The sequence below is a fragment of the Oryzias latipes genome, chromosome 21, assembly GCF_002234675.1.
Source record: "Oryzias latipes chromosome 21, ASM223467v1".
Taxonomy (NCBI): domain Eukaryota; kingdom Metazoa; phylum Chordata; class Actinopteri; order Beloniformes; family Adrianichthyidae; genus Oryzias; species Oryzias latipes.
In genome coordinates, this window is record NC_019879.2 from 5,060,224 (window position 1) to 5,078,962 (window position 18,739).

The 18,739-nt window shown below is 42.5% G+C and overlaps 1 protein-coding gene across 2 annotated transcripts in view; it reads left to right on the top strand.

Annotated features, from left to right (window-relative positions):
• Positions 1–11,978, top strand: part of LOC101160696 (protein FAM124A) — a 41,101-nt gene extending 29,123 nt beyond the window's left edge. For both annotated transcript variants that reach the window (XM_011489265.3, XM_011489266.3), the window contains exon 4: positions 9,539–11,978. In XM_011489265.3, coding sequence (XP_011487567.1) covers positions 9,539–10,336 — 798 coding nt within the window. In that variant the 3' untranslated portion in view covers positions 10,337–11,978. The remainder of the gene's footprint in view (positions 1–9,538) is intronic.
• Positions 11,979–18,739: the final 6,761 nt, after the last annotated feature.

Below are 18,739 nucleotides of genomic sequence, written 5' to 3' on the forward strand. Positions count from 1 at the left end.
CACAGGTGGAAGCCGGGGAGGAGGGTGGGGTGATGAACGCAGAGCTCGCAGAAATGGAAGAAGAGGGGTTGGAGTGCACCTGGAACTTAAGTAGGACGCTAAACAGGTGAGTTGATTAGACTGAACTGCCCGTGGGAAGGAGTAACCAGGTAAACGCACTGCTTGAGTTGCCTGCCTGAAATACTCCCAGGGTCGTTCATATTCCAGTCAACAGTGAGTCCAGAGATTCTCAAGTCAACAAGCAGAGGCAGTATTGCCATACTGGGTGGTTTTCAGCTAAACAAGGCGGTTTTTATTCTGACTTTGGAGGCAAAAATTGCTTTGGGTGGATGGACATAATTTGGGCGGGTTTGGGAGTTTTTAGGTCCTGCTTGAAACACATTTCAAGCACTGATGTGCGGTCTGGGGAGAGGCAGGTCCGGAGGACGGCCGGGAGGCCGAGCGGACCGGCGAGGCAGGTCCGGAGGACGGCCGGGAGGCCGAGCGGTCCGGCGAGGCAGGTCCGGTGTGGAGTCCTCCGAGGCGTCAGGCTCGGAGTCAGGCTCGGAGTCAGGCTCGGAGTCAGGCTCGGAGTCAGGCTCGGGGTCGGGCCAGCAGTCGAGCTCTGGCGGGTCGGGCCAGCAGTCGAGCTCTGGCGGGTCGGGCCAGCAGTCGAGCTCTGGCGGGTCGGGCCAGCAGTCGAGCTCTGGCGGGTCGGGCCAGCAGTCGAGCTCTGGCGGGTCGGGCGTGGAGCCGAGCTCTGGCAGGTCAGGCGTGGAGCCGAGCTCTGGCGGGTCAGGCGTGGAGCCGAGCTCTGGCGGGTCAGGCGTGGAGCCGAGCTCTGGCGGGTCAGGCGTGGAGCCGAGCTCTGGCGGGTCAGGCGTGGAGCCGAGCTCTGGCGGGTCAGGCGTGGCATTGGAAGCGGGAACCGGTCGGGGTTCAGCCAGCACCCCCCTGGGAGCAGGGACCGGTCGGGGTGTAACCCGCACCCCCCTGGGAGCAGGGAACGGTCGGGGTACAGCCAGCACCCCCCTGGGAGAAGGGAGGGGTCGGGGTGCAGCCAGCACCCCCCTGCGAGCAGGGACGGGTCGGGGCTGGGGTGCATCCGGGACCACCACTGGAAGGGGATGTGGTGCATCCGGGACCACCACTGGAAGGGGTTGTGGTGCATCCAGGACCACCGCCGAAACAAAAACGGGACGTGGACGGGGACAGCGGCGGCGACGACGACCCCCCCTCAGGGCAAGACGGCTCCCTCTAAAGTCCAGGTGGCACCCACCCCAGGCATAAGAGGCGAACTGGGCCTGGTCAAAATCCCAGTAAGTCCTTGTCCTCTCTGCGTCCTGGCAGTAGGCCTCTAGCAGCCGCATGTCCCGCTCTGCTGGGTCCAGAAAATATGGCTGGTCCATTCTGTCACGGGGAGGGGGGCTCGAGAGCCGGTAGGACCCAGACGCAGAGACAGGAGGCAAACGGGTTCTGGACTTGAGGGTTTATTAACTAACAAAAAGCGCTGCCGAGCAGGATGACAAAACAAAACAAAACTTACTGTGGCGTGGCTAGAAAACATAGAACATGGTATGAAGGGACTTAGACACATGAAGACGTAAATGGACCAGCACAAGAGGAAGGCAGAGACAAGACTTATATACAGACAGGGCAGACAAGACACAGGTGAACACGATCAGGGCAGATGGGGACCAAGGAAGTACAACTCAAGACATGACAAGACAGGAACCCTTTCAAAATAAAACAGGAAACAGAACCAAACAAGACAGAACAAGAACTAAAGCAAAACCCAAGACAAAACAAACTCAAACCATGACAGTTTGATTCTAATCATTGTATTCCTTCTTATCCTCAAAATCGCTATTTTGTGTATTTCCTGTTTAATTTCTGCACGAGGCTGCTAGAGATTACGCAATCCTGAGTGAAGTCAGGTTGATTGTTCCTTTAGGTTTACTCAGAGTATACTAATAATGTAAAATTTATCATTATTATTTACATTGTAGACATTTTTATTCCATGGTCTCCCTTTCTACATGATAGCTCATGTGTTTCACTTCAGATCTGACGTGAAGCTGCAATGAAAAGACAGTTTGAGGCAGATAAACAACAGGGTTTTTTGTTATATTAATATAAACAATAAATCATGAAAAGTAAAAATGCAAGAACAATTTTCTGCTTTAGTTCATTATAGGCTAATAAGTTAAACTACAACTCTTTTTGTGTTTAGATATTTGATTTTTTTCACTTTCCTTTTTTTAAATTGTTCTTAATATTTGAGCAAAACATCAGTGGTTGTTAGTAAATTTCAATAGGAGTACATTATTTTTTGCTTTTCTCTGACTGTCTGTAAAAATGGTGGATCTAATATCATTAAAATGTGTTAAAGGTTGACTTTCAATTAAATCAGGAGGTGATAAATAATGGATTATTAATTAAATAATCACTCGTTTATATTTTAGGTGTTTTTTTTGTTGGGTCTGGTGGTTTTTAGATGTCTTTTGGGCTGGAAAACCATAACTCTATCTGGCAACACTAGCAGAGATTAAATTATGATTTAAAGCAATATTTAGAAAGTGGTCAAATGAAGTGTAGTGATCCGAGGGGCTGTGAAAAAATTAGGAAACTGAGGCTATAATTCACACAGACTCACCAAAACTGGACAATATAAGATTAGAAAAACATTGTCTGGTCTGATGAGTCTCCATTTCTGCTGCGACATTTGGATGGTAGGGTCAGAATTTGGCGTAAATACCATGAAACCATGGATCCATCCTGCATTGTATCAATGGTTCAAGCTGGTGGTGGTAGTGTCATGGTGTGGGGGATATTTTTTTGGCACCCTTTGGGTCTCTTAGCACCATTTGAGCATGGTTCCAATGCCACAGCCTACCTGTGTATTGCTGCTGACCATGTCCATCCTTTTCTGACCACATTGACCATCTTCTGATGGCTACTTCCAACAGGATAAGGCGCCATGTCATAAAGCTGGAATCAACTCAGACTGGTTTCTAGAACATAACAATGAGTTTGCTGAACTCAAATGTCCTCCACAGTCAGTCAACCTAATAGAAAACCTTTGGGATGTGGTGGAACGGGAGATTGGCATCATGGATGTGCAGCCGACAAATCTGCAGCAACTGTGTGATGCTATCATGTCAATATGTTTCCAGCACCTTGTTCAATCTGTGCCACCGATGATTGAGACCGTTCTGACTAACAAAATAATTTTACCACCCACAAAGCTTTGCACGTACGACAAACATTTTTGGAACGATGCAAATTAAAACAGTTTTAATCTTTTATTATTTGCCTGGGAATTGTCTTCAAAAAAGTTTTTATTAATCATTTTTAAACAATGATTCAGCAGCTACAGTATTAAAAGATATTGCACGCCCTTTTATTAACTCAAATCTCACAAAGTGCTTTTGCCTCTATAGATTTGTGTTATTGAGGATTAGAGCTCAGTTGTGCTGCCTTTGGCTTGCTGAGGGCAGATATCCGGTTGACCTGGCTTATCCTTAGATAACTGCCACTTACAGCACTAAGGCTACAACCATTGCCAAGTGTACAAGCTCATTACCCAGCATCCCCTGCTGTGATTGCTCACCAGCTTTGTTGCGTGGTATCCTGAGAAAATAATTGGTCTCATTATCAGCGGACTGAAGCAGTCGCTCTGTCTTCCTAAAATGCATAGAAATTGATACATGCTGCCACTTAATGGTCCCAACCAGCGGAAGCTGTAAAAAAAGAGAGGAAGGAAGGATGAGAAACAGATAAACAGAATCAAGTGGATTGTAGAAGAGAATAATGACTGAAAACAGAGCCAACTTTGAGGCATTCCTGTGGGAAGAAAAGTGAAAAAGGCTTTTTTTTTTAAACTCCACTTTCTATTTCTCTTTATGTTTAATAACGTTTATTCATTTTAAGAGCTTTTGAAAATCTTTCACTTGTGTTTAATGCTGAAGTGAGCAGTGAGTTGAAATCACACAGATCTCACAGCATAATTTGATCAACCCTGACCTTTTATACTGATAAGGTTTCAGCTCGGGGATTCTGGGATAATAGATAAACTTCCAGACTTGGAGTTAAACATGACTAACGGATCTCAAAGTTTGTTTTCACTGACATCAGCTATAATCCAGCTGCAACCGTCAGCTTTCTTTTCTTTGGCTCATTAACTCTTGTCAGGATTTTTTGCTGCACCAGCCAGGAGACACGAAGTAGCAATGAAACAAGTTTGGGGCATCTTTTTTTATTGTTTGCAATATATATATACATATATATATATATGTATATACATATACAATAATGATTTTCATAAAGATTGATAAGGCATAAAAATGATCAATTCAGACTTTTACCATTTTAAAGCTGATCTGAAGATGTAATCGTCCAATAAAATAAATAACTTGTTGGGAGTTATTCTCTTCCTGCCGGTGGAGAAGCAGACTGTTTTCATCTTGTTTATTCTCACTGCACTCAAGTGTCGAGGTCTGTTTTTCTCATCATTGTTGCTCGTGCATGGAAAGTTTCCAAAGCCCTCCCTTCTGATGCAAGGCATGCCTAAGTGGAATACTGCAATTGCCCCTCGTGCTGCCCTAAAACATCGTAGTTTCCGACCTATTATCTGTCAGACAGCACCAACTTGCCCCTTGAAACTCTAAGCTGGTAAAACATTATTAACTTAATTCTGCTGGAGCGTATAGGTTTATTAAACAATAAATGTACGGTCTGTTTTCATAGATAAACTTGTACAATTTCGTGTGACTTTCTTGACTGCTGTTAAAGTTCCACTCCAATCATCTTTTGATCTATTGTAAAAGTGTTCCCAGTGCTCTTTTAATTATGAATTTGCCGTTTGTAGCCAAAATGTATCCTTTTTTAGAACATAGTTTCTGCAGGGCGCCAGTAGTTGTGGGCAGGTCTATTGGCAACCTCACCTCCCTTCCCTTCCCCCATTACTGAGAGCTCTCTGTTTGCGCACTCGCCCAGTAGCTTACAGCCTCTTACACCTCCAACCTAACATAACAACAAAAAATGGCGAGCAAAGACAGAGCTAATCAGAGCCAGATGCCAGCTCAGACAAGGAAAATGAAGATGTGCTGTACATGGATCTAGTCCTTCACAAGTGGATGTATCAGAATGGAGCGGCGATGGGAGCTTGTGGACCGCACGGCGTACATTCTCCATCACAAAACCGCTATTTTTCAAATAGCATTTTTTGCCTGCTTCTGATTTACCACAGTTCGAGTAAAGAAATACGCAGAAATGCAATTTCGAGCTTGACAGACATGTTAAAATACAACATAAACTTTCCACTGGAGTGGGTTTTTGTGAGGTGAGATTAGGTGATTTCTGGCCAACAACAAGGAAATTTGCAAACAATTTGGAAGAAGTCATGATGTTTCCACACACCAAAATGTTATCCAGTCTGATATAAAAGTCCTGTGAATTCATCAGTCATTCTGACACACTTTAGGAGAACCGATTTTAGGACTGTTAGACAGTTTTGGTTCCTCATGATGAAAAAACCCCCAAAACATCATGGTCTCGCACCATTTTCACTCCCTGACATGTGAAGTGGGTATATCCCATTTCAGTTTGGAAGTTGTTCTCAGGAAACTTTAAGATTTCTCTCGTGATATTTATGGCTGTAACTTTTCAACATATGGAAATTGACTTCCTTTGATCCCTGCGCTCTTAGAAATGGTTGTCCAGTGGCCGCTGCTGTGGAAAATGATTGCTTTCGCCTGGATTGTGTGTTTGGGGGGAGAAAAGTGATGATAGGACAGATGTGAAACTAGAAATATGGGTAAAGCATCAGCAGCAAGTCGTGTGTGTGTAGCTCTGCATCCTTGGAGGAAACTCTTGACAAAAGCCTGGACTATCAGGGCCACAGTCTGAAAATCACCGCAGGTGCTTTACATGAAGGTTTCCGCATTTATGTCAGAATTTCTTTGTCTAGTATTTCCAGGCCTGACAACATTTTGCAGTATAAGTGACTTTAGATTTGTAGTTTATCAAAGTCTGTTTTTGAATCATTGAAGGTGGGTGGTAAACACATGGGGCTCGTCCTAATATTGATGGCTTCTGCTGCTGTTGGTGGTGATTCACAGAGCTTCTAACCTAGCAATGGGAGTGTAGGAGGGCTTATATAAACCTTGAGACATCCTCCGGTCTTACAAAGGAACCCTACTTCCCTTTTCTCTCAGTTAATCACTCAGGAAGGAGCTTGTTGCGTGAGTGGCTGACACATGAAGTTTAGGCTCAACATTCAAGAGATATCAACAGATAAACAGAAATTAGAAAATGTTCTAACCGTGGATAACCCCTCCCTCTTGTGCATTTCTTAAGACATTAGTTTTCAGTGCAAGAATGAAGGATTGCAAGACCTAAACTCCACACATCTTTCCGTATAAACAATAAAAAAGTTATTTCAGACTGACCGTGCTGGTTGTGAACAAGTCTTCCTTTTCCATTCCCTGATTCAAAGAAAGCCATGAAGTGCCACGTGTTGGAGTTCCTCAAATGACCACTAGAGGCCGGCGTCAAAAGGGGGAAATATCGTAGTGACTCTGGTTAAATAAATAAGTGTATGTACAGCCATGTGTCAATTGCTGTTTTTCTTTTCATGGCACCCGTGGAGGGCCACAGTGTCTGGGGGGGATGGAGTTCCCGGCTCACTTCAGGATTGATTTTCACCGTTCAGAATTCTCTGTAGAACACCAGATTATCTGTCCAAGGCATATATCTCCATAGTTGTGACCGAACCTGACGCTAATAGCTTACTGCAAAGAAGGGTTCTTTAGCCTATTAAAAAACAATTTAACTAAATTTGCTGGGATAGGTTCCAGCAACCACGTGGCCTGAAAGAGATTGCGCAAAGTGCGCTGAACCTTTTTTCTTCAATGATTTGTGATCTTCACTGGTGTCCATGGATTACATGAAATCTTTCCACCTTTATCCACCTTTGTCATGGTAGGGAGAACACGTCAATGTAAGGGTGGGGGTCATCTGGACCCTACAAGATAGCACAAGGGCTAATGTGTTGAAGGCAGGGAATGTGGTCCTGCCAAGGACTCAGACCCTGTGACTCACTAACCTGCTGCATGCAGGAAACAGTTGTGTTGATGAAGTGAAAGTTTTATTTGCTCACACTTGTGGTGACAAAATACAGTCAAGTCGCACAACCTCTTTGTGCACATGTGTACACTGTGTCAGGTTCGGTCGGTGTTTAGTTTTTTAAACCACGTTCCTTTCAAAAATAACTTTTATGCATGTTTCAGACAATTTTTTAGACATCATAAAAACTTGAATTGACTTCAAACTCACAGGGTTTCAGTGAGTAAAGATTTTATCAACCCCAAGGAAAAATGTCATCATAATGACACGGTTGCCTGTGCCGAACTAAAGTGCTGCAGCTTCAATTTGGAAGTTGTCTGTGCCTGTACCCTTGAGGGGCAACACATTCATCATATCCACCCTGGGATTCATAGGAACTAGAACTACCGGTACTTTATGGCCCCAGTTGCTGCTGTTAGACTCAACAGAGACTCAATTTCTTCCAGGAACAACACACGACCAAATCTGAATGGCTGGTTTAGGCTCCGAAAGTAGCTTAAATGTGACTTCACCGTCTAACAACACGCCCTAAGTAAATTTGAAGCATCGGGAAGACCTTGACTATTTCATTGATCCATTCATTTGACTTTCTTTTTTCTTTTTTGCAGAATTCAATTAAATCAACAACCTGGATTTTTATTTATTTATGTATTTTTTTGCAGTCACCTTCTCAAAAGCGTTTACATTTTTGACATTATTATAGTTAAAACCAATCATTTGGTTTTACCAACTCACACCTTGTCAGGTGTCTAATATGAAAGAAACTCAGCAGAACTCAAGAGAGATTGTGACCATTTGTCATCTGAGTTTGACATAAGCTCAATTCTGTTTGAGTTCTGTGCATTTCTATGTTTAAGGCACCACGTTAGTCAACCTAACTTGATAGTAACCCTTGTGCTATCTTGTGAGGTCCAGATGACCCCACTTCCAACGTTAACGTTGGGAGTGGGGTCATCTGGACCCCACAAGACCTTTTTTCTTCTTCTTCACTGGTGTGCAAGGATCACATGAAATCCTCTCCACCTTCATCCACCTTTTTCATGGTAGGGATAACACATCAATGTAAGGTAGGGGTCATCTGGACCCCTCAAGATACCACAAGGGTTAAGGCAACCTGGTATTTCTAGCTGGGATGGGCGTCTGGGATAGGAAAATTGGAGAAACTTGGTTTCCTAAATCAAACTTTTCAGCTTATAAATGTTCTTAACGTGCCTTTTTCCAATCGCACATCTGCATGATGCTTAACAGCTGTATGACAGCAGCAATGTTCACGTTCCTGTGAGGAAGAGGAGGTGTGGAAACCTGGTCACAGTTGCGAATGTAAACCTTTTCTAATCAGGCCCTCACCCAGAAACTAGGTTACTAAATAACATGTAAAAACATCTTTCAATGATGGAACACAGATCACTGGAATCCAATGCCAAAAGCATCCTATACTTTGAGCTGACACGTTTCCTCTTGGATCAAATGCAAACTTAGAGAAAAGTCCCTAAATGTCTTAAGGGAAACTCCTTTGTGGGACTCTCTGAACCATTGTCTAATTTCAGTCAACCCTTTAGACGCCCTGTGATTACAGGTCCTAAGAAAAGTAGGTTCAGTACACAGAGGCTGCTTCAGCACCCCCCTTAAAAGCTCTGGATACTCTTTTAGTATGTTAAACCAAAGCTGATGGAAAAATGAAAAATGTGCTTGATTATCCTCCGTAACGCCCCTCCTTCACCTGATTTAACCCATTCAGTCCCTGACGTACAAACTATGAAAGCCACGCATTCATCCTGTTCTAATGGGTTAGATGAACTCAAGTGTGCGTCTGCACTGTCTTGAGTGCTTAGCGGAAAATCTGGAAGACATAACACATTAAGTGCAACCTCTGCAAGCCTTTAATTAGGTTCTCCGTGCTTCATGTGTGAGATCTCTTTATCAGTGGGCCTTTTAACATGTCACAGAAAGATAAACACATATGGAAATAATAAAAACAATAACAACAGTGAGATGAACCAGCACCAAACCTGTGCCGTCTGCCATGATGGCTTGCTCTCAGGTCCAATGTCAGATTGTAATGGAACTGTGCCAGTGTTATTGTAAGTGGTTCCACGAGAGGTTTTACTACTGCAGAAGGTCAAAGTGTCGGCTGTTTAAAAAAAAAAAAGAAAAAAAAGGTCCTGTTTGAGAAGGATCAGATTTTTGTGTTGGAATTACCAATTCTTTGGGATATTTGAAGCCAGAATACTTTAAACATCTAGCTTCTAGTGTTGAAACTAGTCATAAACAAGGCATGTTGGCTTTTTCCAACAGGCCATTTACTGTAGATTTTATCACTCAAAAGAAGAATATTTCAAGTTCTTTGACAGTTCTGTTCTTGCTGCAGAAACTTTCCTAAATCGGTTGTTAACTGCTACGTTTTATTGGTTTTCTTTTCCTTCCTGCCCAGGTCCAAGGTGCATACCTCAGACACAGACAGGATCCCTGCCACATATCATCCATCGCCCCAGAAACGGCCTCCGCCCCAGCCTCCCAAAAGATCCGCCGTCACCACCAGAGGGTGCTGTGCAGGCCCAGAGTCCACCATAACTTCCACAAGTCTTTGCCTCCTGGCGGCGATGAGCAGGACGAGCAGGCGCAGTGGCCTGACCTGCACTGTTTTGACAACCAGAGGTCACAGTGGAGGGGTCACCGCTCCAGCTCCCTCTTCTCGCTCCCCAACCTGGGCTCAGCCAGCTCCCACTCCAACTGCTCCTCTCCGGGCCCTTCCTCCACACCCCACACAAAGAGCCACTCCCTCAAAAGAAGCCCCTCCCTCGTACCACCGTTCCGTCTCAACGTGGACGCTCTGGTCGGGGCAGAAGAGACAGATGTGGACACGGGGGTCAAAGTGAACCTTGGTAGCTGCGCGGATCTTTCCGTGGTGTCCGCATACATTGAGTCCAGCCAGGCTCAGACGCCTCGACCATTATCGGCCCCGCCAGAGGACATCGGACCCCCCCCTTCTCCTGTCATCCCGCACAACAAATACAAATCGGCCACACTGGGACGAATTCCTAACGGCCCATCCATCAAAAGCACTCCCCCTGCTCTGCTGGGGTTACATCCACAAAACACCAGCCTAAGCCCAAGTGCTGCTCCGTCCTCAAGTGAGATTTCCATGAACGAGTCGGACAGCTGCAGCATCGTCAGCGCGCCTGCTGATGAGCCAGCAAAGATTGAAGAAGACCAGGAATTCTACATTTGATCCCTTTTTGGAGAAGATGATGCCTTTTCGGCCAGTAGTCATGCAAGTCAGAGCTGAGACGCGTCACAGCGCCATGCTGCCCTCTAGTGACTGATAGTTAAACTGCAGGAACAAATTCATGCTTTCATTTTTTATAAACGTTGTCTTCTGTCCAGATATGCGCTTTGTAAATGTCATATACTAAAACTTTTATAGACCGATCACAAACTTGTGAGACAAAACTGTACATTTAAAAATATTTTTCTGCGCTACATAGAAGGTCATGCAACTGTAAGGTTATTTATACATTAGGTGGCTGATTGTCAAAGATTTATTAGTTACTGTAACATTTTTTGTTTTATATTCCTGCAGTATGTGGACACAAATTCAAAATTTTTTGGGCTTTTTTAAGACTTGAAGCACATAGCTTGTCAGGTATTGTTGTTTTTTTAAATCAAATATGGATTTGCATTTCCACTCTCATTCACTCTCACCTGTCTGCATATGAAATAAACATATTATGATCATAGGTGATCAAGCATGGAGGAGCAGTGGGGATACACAGGCTTTTGACGTGGCAGTAAAAAATGTCCTTTTTGTAAAGCTGGAAAATGTTTTTATACTTGTAAAAGCAGCTTTTTCTTGTTAAAAATGTGCTTGAAGATTTTGGTAAACGGAGGCTTTTTTTTCTTTTTTACTTTTAGTGCAAATAAAGCTACAGTATTGTTATCAGGCAGTTGTCATCCTGGTCTTTGTAGGACTATGGATGGAAGAGTGGATCACCACCAAGTTTGATTTGCAAACACAAATATTCACAAGTCACTTTCAGTTGAATTGAGAATTGCATATCACATTGAATTATGGGTGGAAAATAAACCTCCATAGTAATTGACCCACAATTTATCAGTCACAAAGCTTAGAGTATTTATGCTCTAAATATAAAGTTATGATTGTCAGGGTTTTGACTATTTCTTAACAAAACCACACGGGAAACAAGAGTTTTTCTTTGACTGCTGCAGAAGGAGAAGGCGTCTGTCACAGCGCAAACTGCAGCAGAGGAGTCCCGTCTTCCCAGTGCAGGGAGTCCGTTTTTATTGTTGGCAGGGGTTGATTACATGAAATGGGTCATTCAATCAGGCAGAACAGGAACATCATATCTTGTATAATCAGCACCTTGCACGTCAGTGTTTTCTCACTGAAAGACAGAACTGAGACACAATCACATTAGAGTCATAACAACGTGTGAGCAAATGTTAACTCCACAAACTCCATCGATGATTTACAACAGCTTATAAAGCAACCATTTACTGTCACAAAATGTTATTAATATACTTTATAAAATACCAATGGGTCACAATAGAACACACTTCCTGTTTTTGCAGTCCCGAAAGCAAAACAGTCTCAAGTCTTATTTCTGTTACTAAAATGAAGGATGAGGCTCCTTTGACTATAGCTTGATCAGGATCTGGCATGTGGTTTAATTGTTACATTCTTGGCTATAAATACATATAAATGTCCAGATTCTATTCTAGAATTTAGGAGAAACTAAACGTTGCAGTTCCACCACATAACACTAGAGGCAGGATTCAGAATAGATCAATTTTCTATTGCCTCTTACAGTATATCATGTAAAAAGTCAAACTTCACACGTAATAAACGTATGTGCGTTTTATCTGCAGTTTTTTTTTTAGATTTTTATTATTTTACTCAAAAACCCTAGGAGTGTTTAGTAGCAAGTAAAGTAAACCAAACAGAGCTTCTAACTTGACTGTGTCCCTGATTGTTGAAATAGGAAGACCAGACACAGGCTAAGTTTTTTGTTGTGTAGAATTTAATTTTGTGACAGAGAGATTTTTCTTTCCTTTTTTTCTTCTTCTTTTTTCCTGCAATCTAGCTCTGGCAATAAGCTAAAACATTCAACATTTAAAACCCTTGTGCTATCTTAGATGACCCCACCCTTACATTGACGTGTTCTCCCTACCATGACAAAGGTGGATAAAAAAAAAAAAAACATAAATCCTGCCTACTTAGTGTCCATTTGCAGGCATTCATAGCTACAACTCCTCCCCCAGACCTTGTGGTTAAGCTGGTGTTCTTCTCTCAATCGAAGTTGACGACAAAAAACAGATTAACCCTTGTGCTATCCTAGGCACTTTAACATTGGGAGTTGGGTCATCTAGACCCACTAGACAGTGCGCTGAACCTTTTTTCTTCAATGATTTGTGATCTTCACTGGTGTCCATGGATTACATGAAATCTTTCCACCTTTATCCACCTTTGTCATGGTAGGGAGAACACGTCAATGTAAGGGTGGGGTCATCTGGACCCCACAAGATAGCACAAGGGGTATGAAAAAATTAGCTGAAACCCTAAACTACATATTTCCTCAAAATAAACCCCACATAAAATACAGGATCCAGTTTGATTTGTTGTTGATCTTTCAGTGGTCACAGCGAACGTCCACTGATGGTGGTTTGGCAAAAATCTTTACGCCTGATGCCCTTCCTGACCCAGACCTCCGTTTTATCTGGGCTGGGGACCGGCACAGGGAGACCCCCTTGTGGCTACATGGTAGGGCAGCAGTGCAAAGGGTTTTGCCCACAGACCCACACTGGATGAAGTTCATTGCTCCCGCTGGGAAACGAATCCTGATTTCCTAAGCACTAGTCCTATACATGCAACCAACTGAGCCATCCGGACCACACAAGATTATTTCAATTCAGCACAATACTGCCCTCCTGCATTAAACTGTTTTCCTTAAAATGCATGTGGTGTTTCCTCATTTGCAAATCACTTTTTTTCTTCTACAAAGTGGAAAAAAAGGAGAGACAAAAGAAACACATGGAGGGGGATCGAGGCTGCTTTACCTATCAACATAAATGATCAATTTAGTTTAAAAAGAATACAACCCAAAAGTTAACTTTTACAAAAAAAAACAACTATGTACAATATCCTACCCATTTTGACCACATTTTTATAAAACTGTCTACTGTATAATTGAATTGAGAATGAAAGTTTTTCCATCATGTAAATGTTGTAATAGTGACCCACTCTTCTACTGTTCCTGTTTGTACCATCATGTTGTAACAGCATTTTTACTGGCTGCCACCAGAGTTGTTTATCCATGTTGTGAACTCCATCAAAAGTCCTATTACATTATTGTAGAGCACGTCTTTTGTCCCAGAAAGTCAAGCTCCAGAAAACGGTGAGCGGTTTGAATGCTTAAACAGGTGTGAGGGGGTCTGTGTGCAGTGCAGGCAGTTTGAGGGGGAATCCCACGATACCGCCCTTTGGTTGTCATGGCAAATTGCTCTGATGTCACCGTTGACCAATGAGCACAGAGAGTGGTGCTGCCTGCACACCCCACACCACCAAGTCTGGAAAACGCATCAGGATCTTGGACTCAATCTGTTCAAATGTTTTTTGACATTTTCGGGCAAACTCAAACTACATGCAATATATATATCTTTTTGAAGAACAGTTTGGCTGAAAGACTTTTTCAGCGTAGATTTAGAATGAAAAAAATGAAAAAAAAAACTCCAGCAGCAGCACTGGGGTAGTATTTGGAAACGCTGAAAAACTGACATATATTTATTTAATAAGCAAACCACTGGAATGCGTTCTGACTCTTCCTGATCCCATACATTTAATGCACCACTGCCGGTGCAATATCCTGTTTACCCAAAGCGGGGCTCCAAACCCAAAGACAAGATCAGCGTCACATTCAACGGAAATAAACTATTTAAACAGCAGACATCACTGAATTAATGCATTTGTTCTAAAAGTGCCTTTTGTGGGATTATTTTACTGCAAAATCCTATTTCTTTTAACCCTTGTTATCCTAGGCACTTTATATTGGGAGTTGGGTCATCTAGACCCACTAGACAGTGCGCTGAACCTTTTTTCTTCAATGATTTGTGATCTTCACTGGTGTCCATGGATTACATGAAATCTTTCCACCTTTGTCATGGTAGGGAGAACACGCCAATGCAAGGGTGGGGTCATCTAAGATAGCACAAGGGTTAAATGTGTGTGAGTGTGAGTGTGTGTGGTTGTTGCCCTGCGATGGACTCCCAAATGATCTACCCAGTGTTTACCTGGCAGCAGCTGAGTAACTTTCCACATCCTTGTGGCCCTGTAAAGAAATAAGGAGGAAAAGAAAATGTATTACGCCTGTATGTAATTAATTGATTTCCAAAAACGTTTATTATGACATAAATGAGGAGGGTCACAGACAGTACCATATAACCATTTTAAGACTCAGGATCTAACTTTGGTCTAATGAAGCCTCCCGTTGTTGTGTTTTTGGAAGGCTGATTGTAAAAAAGGCTTGATTTTAGTTCCTGATATTCCCACGAAAGGGTTTAGACAAGCAGTTCTGCTTTTCATGCCATGTTCCTGAAATAAACATGATATGGGAGGCAGCAGAAAGAAAGAAACAGTCATGAAATGATTACATTTGAGCACTTGAATTTTTTTTTTTTGAGGTTTTGCGTTTACTAACACAAGGATTTAAAAGTCAAAAGCACATCAGCTCAAACCAGGGAAGAATGATGTGATGATTCTCATTCTTTCAGATCACAGGATTCTCTTCTGCAGAGAAACTGGACTTTAAAGGCAAGGAATCTTTCATGTTTGTCTTCTTTTTAATTGCATTTGGTCCCTTTGATCACACTGCAAAAACTGAACGTAAAGAAAATAAAAAAGAATAAGAATGTGTCTATTTTTTTTCAAGAAAAATAATCTTATTAAGATTTTTTTATCATAGCAAAATAACCTTATTATGATTTTTCAGCCATGAAGACCCTTAAATACACATGTGCCAGTGTCCGTTGTGTGGCAAAAAATCCATATTCGGAGTCTTCCCTGCTGTCTGTTGTTCCATCTCTATCTTTAGTTTTTTTTTTACTTGGGAAATTCCTCTTTTTAAATAACACGAATCTAAATGAAGCCATATTTGAAAAAAAAAGACACAAAGGTGGAAATTGAAAAACTTCACAAATCTGAACCAAATGTTATTCATTTGTTGGAAACATTTGAAACTTTATCAGTGCCCCGTTATTCAATGTCAGTGTTCTCCTCTTTCTTGGGTTCTGAATAGGAAGCATTTTTCCTCATGGTCCTCGGGAGTCATGCTTCCGTCCCTGTGAGGTGAAGCCTGCGTGGGACACGTCCCCTCACGTCGCCCCTCTCCCAGTGCCAGTGCTAGTGGCTTTAATCGTCTGTGGCGTACCTGGCAGATTATTCTGGCGCCACAGGCTCTGTTGCTGCCTGGCCCGGCCCTGCACACCAGCAATCCCGCTAATCCTTTGTCACCTCAAGCACCCAGGTTCGTATTGCTGAAGGGAAGTAGAGCACTGGGGGGGGGGGGGGGGGGGGGGGGGGGGGGGGGGGGGGGGCAGCATGAATCTGCATCCTTTACATATATGTTGCATTTTCTTGGTAAAATTGAAACTGTCATGCCTTTCTTGCTCTTTCTGTGCATGCCACGTTAATGTTCATTTGTTTTGTAGTTGTTATTCAATATTATGCTTAAATTTGCTTTATGATGGAAAGTGCAGAAAGATTTGAATGGAGATCCAGGGAAAAAAAACAAAGTTGCGGACAAATATGGTTGTGCAGGACTCTTATTGACAGGTTCGCAAATTTACAAGTTAAAGCTTAGTGTAGCTATACTTTTCAACAGCATGCATGGATTACTAAGCAGATTCTTTAAAAAGAATAGGAACAATGTTGTCTGCATGTATTCTTATTTGCACATTTTTGTCTGTCTTAGGCTAAGTTTTATATGCACTGCTTTGCACTAAATGTGCGTTGTTTCAAAGAATGAACTTTAAAATTTATATTAGAATGGTTTTTCTTATGATTTAACAATCAAAATGTTTTTTGACAGAAAGAAAAGTAATCTATAAGAAAAGTTTTTTTAAATGACAAACAGTTCATACACCATCACTAAAAACATCATCTTAACCCTTGTGCTGGCACTTTAACATTGGGAGTTGGGTCATCTAGACCCACTAGACAGTGCTCTGAACCTTTTTTCTTCAATTATTTGTGATCTTCACTGGTGTCCATGGATTACATGAAATCTTTCCACCTTTATCCACCTTTGTCATGGTAGGGAGAACACGTCAATGCAAGGGTGGGGTCATCTAAGATAGCACAAGGGTTAAAACTGACATAGTTTTAACTCAATAGAATAGAATAGAATAGAATAGAATAGAATAGAATAGAATAGAATAGAATAGAATAGAATAGAAGCTTGGGGTACTTCCAGGACTGCATCACCTCTATGATGTTAAATATGATCTGAATTAAAATGATTTAAAAAATGTTTTAAATATTTTGAGGTGTTTAGATGTTTTCTGTCCACTTGTTATTTTGGTTTAGCAGGTTTAGACAAAGCTCCTTATTAGTTGACTACAAACTGATTTTTTTAATCAAATAAAAAAGATCTGAGGATCTCTATTCATATCTGGTCCTGCTTTTACAGCCTCACATATTACTCCTGGATCGCAGAACCTCAAATAATGAAGCTAAATATGCTAAGTATGTTTTGTCCTTTGGAAATGATTTGGCTAATGGACAAAACAGGGCTAATGACTAGTTTACCACTATTCTGTAGCCTCAGTAACAACTGCTCTTATGGCTATGGACTTTGTCCAGACAAGAAAGGGGCAAACCTGTACAGGGCACCCAGGTGGCCCGCATCAAACGGACGCTTGGTGAGCCTGCACAGCAGAGTGTAAATGTTCATAGACATTTGTTCTACGGGTGACAGTCGCAATGAACACTTATCCAACATGCAAGAGTAAGCAAGGGTTAGGTAGGCGAGATGCAGACAACAGATACTGTATGTACACTGATAGGAGGTTTGAATCCGAGGCTTCCAGTATGTTCGTCAGAAAGACAGAGCTCTGACCTCTTCCTTGACCTCTCAGTAGCGGCATACTTCCCTGCAGATTTTCCAAGGATCAGAAATGAAAGTCTTTCTTTTTTAATTCACAAATGTGAACCTTGACATTATGTGCTTCCAAAGGCCTCACAAAGAAAGCCGTCCGTCATTGTTGCTCCTTTCCAATGATTGTCTTTGGTCAGTAACCGTGACTTTTCATCTCTCGTAACAAAGTCTTTAAAATTCCAAATTCCTGCCTTTGGAGTTTGAGCTGTGGGTTTTAAAGAATGTGGCAACTCCGTTTAATGAAGCAAAGCTACGGCTTCTCTCATTAGTCAAGTCCAGTAATGGCTGGAATCCGCCAAAAGACAAAGAAGCCAAATACCTTATGGCTACCAATCATGCTTCCCAGCATGGGAAAAATACCCACACTTTATTTTGCTGACTGTCACGGCCCCAATTAAGAGGGGACAGTGCGGAGGAAATCATTCCACAGCAGATTTCAGGTTAAAGTACGGGCATGTCATGATCAATACTGGGCGGAAAAAGTGACAAAAAAAGCTGCCAATGCGGAATAAAAATCAAACAGCTGCTCAGAAACAACGTCAATAACCAATCACTACCCAAATCAGGCTAACATCCTTATAGTGTTGGACGTCTGCATGACTTTTTTTTAGTAGGCTGCTAGAAGTTGAAGCTGGGGTAACGATGGTGCTCTGGGGTTCTGTCCTCTTTTCTCATCTACTTCTACCCTTCCTCTCTTCTCTATTCCTTATCATTATTCATCATTTAGTTCTCCATGCCTCTGTTTGGTGCAGTGCGATTCATGTACTGTCCATCTTTCCCTCTCCCCTCCTGGGGAGTGGGAGTGCTTCCCGATTCCAGTTGGCTCATCCGTGCTCCTGTACCTGGCCGTGTACCTCATCTCTGCTCCTGCTTCTACACCTGGCTGTGGATCCTGTCTCAGGCTCAACTCGCGCCCCCGACTGTCCCCCCAACTCCAACTGGATGAAGCTCGTCTGCTGGACTTTAAATATGTAGTTGTAGAGTTAGATAAGTTAATTCTTCTCTATGAGTTCTGGTAAATCGCCTGTCCGTACTGGGGGAGGATCCCTCCTTCACATGGGCACCCCTGGGGTTTCTTTGTTTTTTCCGGAATCTGTTTTTTTTTTTGGAGTTTTTCCTTACCGCAAAGGAGGGTCTAGTTTGGCTTAGTCAGTTTGTTAGTTCATTTTAGTATTTTCCTATTGAATTCTATGTATTCATAATCCTTTTGATTTTATGTTTGACTTTTTCAATAACCGATACGAAGCCCATCGAGACGACTGTTGTTGTGAATTTGGGCTTTACAAATAAAATTGAATTGAATTGAATTGACTAACTTCAATACAATCAACAGTGTTGCTTCCTTGGGTCCTAGCTTTAAGCATTAACATGTCCATCATAATTTTGCTTGAGTAACCCTTGTGCTATCCTAGGCACTTTAACAATGGGAGTTGGGTCATCTAGACCCACTAGACAGTGCGTGG